The sequence below is a fragment of the Anopheles moucheti genome, chromosome 3 (assembly GCF_943734755.1).
Source record: "Anopheles moucheti chromosome 3, idAnoMoucSN_F20_07, whole genome shotgun sequence".
NCBI classification, from domain to species: Eukaryota; Metazoa; Arthropoda; class Insecta; order Diptera; family Culicidae; genus Anopheles; species Anopheles moucheti.
Genome location: NC_069141.1, coordinates 39,939,223 through 39,947,206, shown reverse-complemented (window position 1 = coordinate 39,947,206; position 7,984 = coordinate 39,939,223). Strand labels below are relative to the sequence as shown.

The following is a 7,984-nucleotide window of genomic DNA, read 5'->3' as shown; positions in this document are numbered from 1 at the left end:
TATCATAAACATTCATTAGCAAGATTTCATATTACCGACTATTTTCACCATTCTAGTCGATCCATGAGTCGATCTTGGTTGGTAACACTCTCAAATCCTGCACAACACAATTTAACCAAAAAAAAAACTAGGATCGTCCTCTTCGAACTTGTGCTGTTTGGTGGCCTGTGGTTTGGGTTGATTGAATTTACCGTTCGGTTGTAACGAAGACAACCAACGCCAACAACTTCCGGTCTTCCTGGCTATAGCGAATGGGTGGCTATTAGCTTGGCATGGTCGAGACAACGTTCCCGAATGCCATCTCTTGCCGCGCAACTGTTACTTCTCACTATCCTGTCACTATTCTTGTCCACACCAAAATGCAGACATAACAACCAGTGTGGTGTGCGCCCGATTTCTCGTTATTGTATGAAGCTTCTGGCGTTGGGTAAAAGCTAAATGGAAGGCTATCATTTCCAATCTAATTTTGTATGAGGTGAAAGAGTTACACGTGCCACGCACCTTCCCGTCGGCAGAGTGGTGGACAATCAGAAAGGTGGGCAATGTGGCAATCCTTCCCCGAGGCAAAGGTACGCAGCACGGAAAGGTGCTTCGGGATAAATTTATGGCATTAGCAGATAAAGGTTCGCTCCGCAAGAATCGGTAAGCGATATCTTTATCTTGGGTTCCTTTCGGCTGCCATCGAATCCGAAAGCTCTCCATCAAGACTAAGGTGCTTGATTGGCAGGATGCATGATAAAAGGGAGCAGGAATGGAATGGATGGGTCGGGGAAAGGTTTGGTAGCATCCTTGGTTCGGTGAGCTGGGTCAATGCCTTTGCCCAGAAATCTCGTCTATTGACGGTGCATACCGACCGGCCCTCCGGATAAGAACCTGCTTTTCAGCCTCGCGTGTCGAAGGTAACGAAGGTAGCATCGCGAATCTCTAACCGATGCTTGAAGAGACATCGATGCGGAGGTACCCCGTAACGGAACGTCTTCATTTTCTGCACCTTTAAGGATCAGTGTGAAGGGTCGGTTTTCTCCAAGCCGAACGACTAGTTGTTCGGGTAGGAGAGAATTTAGACACTAGCAAGTGCTGTTCGCGTCATTTGCATGAACACGGTTGCAACTGAACAATCTCGAGCTCCTCCAGTCGACCGCTAGCGTTCGAACCAGATATGCTCGTAACCCACGTAAAGGTGAAGCATACAGAAGGGCCATTAACGTGACAATGACATGATTAAATAAATCAGCTCGCTTGAGTTTCACATTCGCTTGAAAATAGCGTCTTAAATTACACCTATGTTTATGATAGTGATGTGTTCGACTTTAAATTATCCAAAAAAAAAATGTATGGGGCTGTGGCAATTGCTTTACAGACAAAATCAAACTATAAACTCAATAACCAACAATTCCCAATATCGTGATTAATTATTAATGAGTTATTAATTAATGATTATTAATGAGTGACCTGTTCTAAAGCAGGGTATTTCAATAATAAAAAATGTTAAAATATCTTATAAACTACGACATATAACACAATCCAAGCACAGTTGTAAGGTTTTTTTTATTTGCTGAGAAAATATGGAAATAAATTTAGCATGAGATATTTTTAAAGCATGTATTGAAGTAATGAAGATATTTTGTTCGATTAAAAATGATCATTCAAACAAAACACAGTGACAGTGTTGACAGTGACCACAAAACCATGAAACAAGTTACACAATGAAACGCCAGTTCGCAAGTAAAAAAAGAAACTCCATAGGTGCATTTGATATCTAATAATAAACTTGAATTTCATGTAATATGAAATTTGCTTTCCTAAATTCCATACTCTATTATAACTATCTCAATTTGATACAACCTGTCGTAAAATTCGGAACTAATCAATAACTCAATCATGTAAACCATCTCCATATCGTGGGGCTTCTAGTGATCGTTGAATATTGTGATCAGTGTCCACAGGGGGAAGCCCACAGCATATTCGAATTATAATGGTGGAAGCTTGTTCATCTGCATTTCATGCAGGGCTTAGTCGTGTTAAACAACTTACAATTTTTGATCCAGGTACTTCTAAGGTACTTTGTATTAATCATTGAATATGTATCGTTATGATTTGGATGAATATGTGCCAATAATTAAAATAGGTTATACATTATTCCCTTTCTTTCTATCGACTTCTTACAAAGCTTGAACCATTATATAGCGAAATGGGTATCTTCCGGGAAGGTCACTCCAATCTGCTTCCGTATGTCGTCTTGAATATGTGCAATCGTCAAACTATCTGCATGTGATACTGACGTCGATTGCAGTCGACCAGCTGCAATGCATTGCCTTATTTCCTCTGCTTCGTATCGTAAACCACAACTGTTCATAAAGTTGAAAGGATGTCGAGCGGTAGGTAACGTATCTTCGCGTGTTGTACCATCCACATCGGTCAGCTTCAATGGACACCAGAAATCATGCAGCTGTTATAGTTTGAAAAAAAGAAAGCAAAATCAAAATAAGCTATTTGTATATGAACCATCGCAACCTTTTTAAATGCTCGAATTAACTTACCGTTACACTGCCTTTACTGCCACGCACTATTGCGACATTCTTCAGCTGACGCAAAGCACTCGTTTTCATACGTGCAATCGTGCCGCCAGGAAAGTGCAATTCTGCGGTTACCTCCACATCAACACCATCATCGTTGGTTATACCAGATGCAACCACTTTTTCGGGAGCTTTGCCACCGACAGCCCACAGGCACACCTGGATCGTGTAGACACCTAGATCCAGCACGGTACCACCTCCGAGACTTTTCAGCCGCAAGCGATCGATGTCGGACAGTACAAATCCAAACTCGACCTCCACCTCGCGAATCTCGCCCAAATCTCCACGGGCAATACGCTCCCGAAGCTGACGATAGAAGGGGAAAAACCGCGACCAAATACCTTCCATCAGGAAGAGTTTCCGCTCAGCCGCTCGCTTGACCAGTCGACTCGATTGGCCTTCGTTCAGGCAGAGCGGCTTCTCACACAACACATGCTTTCCGTGCTCCAGCATCAACAGCCCTAACTCGTAGTGTGCGTTATTAACCGCCCCAATGTAAACGACATCTGTGAATGGACGCACACGAACGTTTACAACCACGGTCAGTGAGATGGAAATCAACGGTACTACCTACCAACGTTTGGATTTTTTGCCAACGCCTCATACCCTTCGTGAGCCGTTCCGATACCATGCTGGGCCGCAAAGTTTTCAGCATCCTGCAGTTTCCGAGCAGCTACAGCCACCACTAGATGGTCCGTTGCCGGTAGCGTTCCGACGGCATTTGTGAAATCGTGTGAAATCTTGCCGGCGCTTGCAATTCCCCAACGAAGTGGTGCCATCTTTTCCCTCTAGCAAAATGCAGTTTTCACAGCAGCTAGTAGTGTTATACCTGTCACGTATCGATTGTCACTGCACAGACAGAGTTTCAAGTTTCAGTTGATGAAGGTGACTGTTCGTTGCGGAATCGCACTATTTATGGTTCTGATACCGTGCAAGGTTAGAAAACCACTTGTCTGAAAATAAACACACGAGATGACATGAACTACACTGTCAAACAAAAATGTATGTATGAGGAATTTAACTAAGAATACATATTAATTACAATATACATACCGAGAGCATAGCATCAATAGGTTATCGATGCCTGATACGATGTTAGAAATTAATTCGCAAAATAATCCACACTTGATAGCAAATATACTTCCTTCGTTATACAGCTGTACATCCACACATCCATGCCGGAACATTTGATATTATTTGCAAATTACAAGACCCGTACGGTCACCCCAGGCCAATGAAGTGCTAGCAAATGACGCCATCGAAGCGTTACAACTACCAGTCCATTTGTTTATGAACAGCAAGAGGGTGCGAATTGTTTTTCAACGACAATATTTACACTAACTCGTATACGTTTTCCCATGCAATACAATACGGTCTTGCACCTAATGGAATAGTGGCGAATAGGAATTGGTAACTCACGTTCCAGGATAATGGTTTCCTCGAATAACATAAAAAGTTCAAAGTGCTTTTGTATTAGATTTGTACAAAATTGTATAGGCACTCACATTACTTAATTGCAAATTTGATCTTACTGAATTAAGATAGTGACCCGATCAAGTTCACTGCAAATCATTAATAGGATCTCATTATTAATGACTCTCCGGAGAAAACACTGTTAAGATTAGGTCAAAATTCGTCTAGTAAATCATCACTTCAACAGGTGGATTGGGCATCTTATCGATTAATCAAGAAGGCAACTCATTCTTCAAACAAAATATCCACATTTTTTTGTATAATCAACTGATTTTAAACCTATTTAAATAACAAGTTGTGGCATGTGTACACATTATAAATATGGTTAAATTATGTAAATATTAGTCAACAATCCAATCCACAATCCAATCCAGGCCAACATGTTTAATACCGCATCATACGAATTCGGTTGATATTCCAATGAAACCATATACGCTCCATATACGGTGTTGAATGTTTTAAATACATAATTTATACGGTTACTTGAATTATAGCAGATTTTGTTTATAGTGATATCATTCAAATAAACAGTGCCATGATATCGATTACATACTGCTTCTGGTTACCCTAGTGAAGAGCTGTATAATCGTCTAAATAAACGAATGTCCGTAACGCAATGACTTCCATCAAACAATCAAGAGCAATGTGCACACAAAACATCACCAACACAAAACCAACCATAGGGGCCGAAACGCTATATCTCTGGCACGTTATCACTTTGGATTTGCTGAGTGCACAGTAATATGATAACGAATATTGTCGTTTTTTGTTTACATCCCATCTGCTTGGTGATAACGGTTGTGCATAAAAATTTTTCAAAACATGCTGGTGCTGATATCCCTCGCGGGTATTCTGATATACAGCGTGACACCAATGTGAAACTGATGCAATGTAATAAAAACCTGTTGCTATAAATGACATGTCGCTGTTAATGATTAGTTCGTTTTGATGCTGTTCCCTGAAGGACAATCGACGTTCTTTGGATAACTCAGGGAGATCGCTAGAGATCACATGCACCACGATAAATATGCAACAATTTCCTTACCTGACTGTAAGTAATACGATTCAATATCAGATTTTTGTACCAAGCTGAAGCTTCTAGCAATATAATCCTTTATCGCACGATACGAACCATCTGGAAACTGTGTACAAAAGCGCAAGTAATGCACTGTAGCGAATGCTGATCGTACTAACACCAACAGCGATCTTCATGGCGTCATCTCGAACCGCACGCATCACATTCTGCCGGCCGGCAACATTCAACATTCCCTCTGATAGGTAGATAGTGATTGTGTATGTCTGGTTTTGTTCATGCGTTCATGTCTCTTGCCGCGAATAGATTACACGCACACCACGGCTGAAGATTGAGCGAGTTGTGTATAAAATAGAACGTTAAACCTCGCGGTCGATGCTTTTTGTCGTCATTTTCGCGCAGACATCCGTCGGACTGGTTTGTGCCGCGCTTTAATTCCAGATTTGACCTTGGGTTTGCTGTGGAATAGATTTTGTGTTTTTGTGCTGTTGTTCGGTGCTATTTTCCATTCCACTTTTTGTTCATAATGGCGAATCCAAATCAAGAAATAAAATACAATAAGGTGAGTTCAATCATCCGAATCATCTGCTTTGAAAGAGATGTGATTGTGATATGCTCCGTTGCATAAATTGGCGTGGCATCTAATGGATTCCCCGGTTTTTAGATCTTCATCAACAACCAGTTCGTGAATGCAGTTAGTGGAAAGACCTTTCCGACGGTCAATCCATCAACCGGCAAGAAGCTAGCTGACATTGCCGAAGGCGATAAGGCCGATGTTGAACTGGCAGTGAAGGCTGCGAAGGCTGCATTCGTACGCACATCACCTTGGCGACAGCTCGATGCTTCTGCTAGGGGTGCTCTGTTGTACAAGCTGTCCACCCTAATGGAGCGAGACGCGAGTGTGCTGGCTTCACTCGAGTGCTTGGACAATGGCAAACCCTTCCCGAATGCAATGTACGACGTGCAAGGTTCGATAAAGACCTTCCGCTATTACGCTGGACTGGCCGACAAAGTCGGTGGTGATACGATCCCTTCGGATGGACCCCATTTCACCTATACACGCAAGGAGCCGGTGGGCGTGGTAGGACAGATTATCCCGTGGAACTATCCATTGGCAATGTTGTCGTGGAAGTGGGGTCCAGCTCTTGCTGCTGGCTGCACGATCGTAATGAAACCGGCCGAACAGACACCGTTGACAGCTCTGTACATGGCGGCTTTGACCAAGGAAGCTGGCTTTCCGGATGGTGTTGTCAATGTTGTTCCAGGCTACGGACCAACGGCCGGTGGTGCCATCAGTTCCCATCCGGAAATACGTAAGGTGGCCTTTACTGGTTCGGTAGAGGTTGGAAAGATCATTATGGCTGCAGCTGCCAACAGCAATCTGAAGAAAGTGTCCCTCGAGCTAGGTGGCAAGAGTCCGCTCGTTATCTGCGAAGATGCTAACGGTAGGTTTGCAAAATCTTTAATTAGTACCGGAAGATCTTAAAATGCTTCATTCAATACCATTTTTAACTTTACAGTGGATCAAGCTGCCATGATCGCTTACATGGCAGTGTTCGAGAACCAGGGCCAGTGCTGTATTGCAGCAACGCGTACTTTTGTACACGAAAACATTTATGATCAGTTCGTACAGAAAGCGAGCGAACTGGCTAAGGCACGCAAGGTTGGCAACCCATTCACTGAAGGAACCGTGCATGGACCGCAGATCGATGACACACAGTACAAGAAGATTCTCGGCTACATCGAGGTGGGTCAAAAGGAAGGCGCTAAGCTGGTCACCGGGGGCAAGACGGTTGGAAACGAGGGTTACTTCATTGAACCAACGATTTTCGCCAATGTCACGGACGATATGACAATCGCCAAGGAGGAAATCTTCGGCCCGGTGCAGAGTATCATCAAGTACAAAACGTTGGATGAAGCGATTGAACGAGCCAATAACACCTCGTTTGGGTTGGCCGCTGGTATCGTGACGAATGACATCAACAAGGCCCTAACATTCAGCCATGCAGTGGAAGCTGGTTCAGTTTGGGTGAATACTTACCTGGCCGTAGTAAACCAGGCACCGTTTGGTGGCTACAAACAATCGGGCATCGGTCGCGAACTGGGCAAAGACTCGCTGGAAGGTTACCTAGAAACAAAATCCGTCTCCATTCGTCTACCGTCCAAAATTTAAAAAGGGTCGTTTGTTGACCAGTTCCAGCTGTCTTGATTTACGATTGTTTCGGCATTCGTTTTTATTTCCAAACAAATACATCTTCATCGTTTTGTTGCATTATATTTTCTCCAGCGTTTGTCCCTTTATTTGTGTGCGCTTAATTCTTATCACGATATGGTCGTTGGTAGACAACCGCTAAGTACCGTCGAAAACAAGCCCTCGTCATGTTTTTTGGGCAATGGACAAGCTCGCAAGACGGGTGCGATAAATCTCCAAGCCGACAATGGAATCGTTGAGAGAAACATTTACCAGGGTCAGCTGTTCGATAAGGGGCGCTGATAAAATAGGTGCTTTTCAAAGAGCGGAATGTTTTCTGTCCGCTTATCCAGAATCGCACTCATCGCATTGTATCGTGTAAACCCACAATTTCCATTTGAAAGCAATGTGTTCTTTTTCTTCGCTTTCTTTATACTTCAAGCTTATTTTCGGTGTTGTTAAAGGACCTGAAATGCGTTTGATCTTTCAAAATTCCCGAATAAATTTAGATATGTTTGTATTTGGAGATCGAGAGTTTGAATGGGACTAGCTTTTAATCGCAAAGACAGTCAATTGATCGACGAATGAATGAAATGCTAGTGTCCATTTGCAATATTTTTTATGCCGTGTTTGGTACTGTTAGACTTATTAAAAAATTTGGAGGGTTCAAAGATTACGGATTACGAAGAATTATGAGCAATTGAAGTATCA

At 42.8% G+C, this 7,984-nt stretch overlaps 2 protein-coding genes across 3 annotated transcripts; one reads left to right on the top strand and one right to left on the bottom strand.

Moving 5' to 3' along the window:
* Positions 1-1,547: 1,547 nt before the first annotated feature.
* LOC128301195 (trans-1,2-dihydrobenzene-1,2-diol dehydrogenase-like) lies at positions 1,548-5,186 on the bottom strand. 2 transcript variants are annotated; one of them, XM_053037551.1, is made up of 4 exons: positions 5,095-5,186; positions 3,151-3,529; positions 2,541-3,082; positions 1,548-2,449 (listed from the first exon to the last, which is right to left on the bottom strand). In XM_053037551.1, exons 2-4 carry the CDS (start codon positions 3,353-3,355, stop codon positions 2,180-2,182), a joined length of 1,017 nt encoding a protein of 338 aa, XP_052893511.1. In that variant the 5' UTR covers positions 3,356-3,529; positions 5,095-5,186; the 3' UTR covers positions 1,548-2,179. The 2 variants fall into 2 exon arrangements, with proteins under 2 accessions (XP_052893511.1, XP_052893512.1); XM_053037552.1 differs by lacking the exon at positions 5,095-5,186 and adding an exon at positions 3,630-3,762.
* Positions 5,187-5,468: 282 nt separating this feature from the next.
* LOC128305782 (retinal dehydrogenase 2-like) lies at positions 5,469-7,359 on the top strand. The gene is made up of 3 exons (XM_053043390.1): positions 5,469-5,644; positions 5,747-6,527; positions 6,603-7,359. The coding sequence occupies exons 1-3, from the start codon at positions 5,609-5,611 to the stop codon at positions 7,253-7,255; spliced, it is 1,470 nt and encodes a 489-aa protein (XP_052899350.1). The 5' UTR covers positions 5,469-5,608; the 3' UTR covers positions 7,256-7,359.
* Positions 7,360-7,984: the final 625 nt, after the last annotated feature.

Coding starts and splice junctions, on each gene's coding strand:
- LOC128301195 (XM_053037551.1), bottom strand. CDS start 3,355: ATGGCACCACTTCGTTGGGGAATTGCAAGCGCCGGCAAGATTTCACAC. Junction 3,083..3,150: donor GGCAAAAAATCCAAACGTTG/GTAGGTAGTACC, acceptor GTCCATTCACAG/ATGTCGTTTACATTGGGGCG. Junction 2,450..2,540: donor GCAGTAAAGGCAGTGTAACG/GTAAGTTAATTC, acceptor AAACTATAACAG/CTGCATGATTTCTGGTGTCC.
- LOC128305782 (XM_053043390.1), top strand. CDS start 5,609: ATGGCGAATCCAAATCAAGAAATAAAATACAATAAG. Junction 5,645..5,746: donor AAGAAATAAAATACAATAAG/GTGAGTTCAATC, acceptor CCCGGTTTTTAG/ATCTTCATCAACAACCAGTT. Junction 6,528..6,602: donor TATCTGCGAAGATGCTAACG/GTAGGTTTGCAA, acceptor TTAACTTTACAG/TGGATCAAGCTGCCATGATC.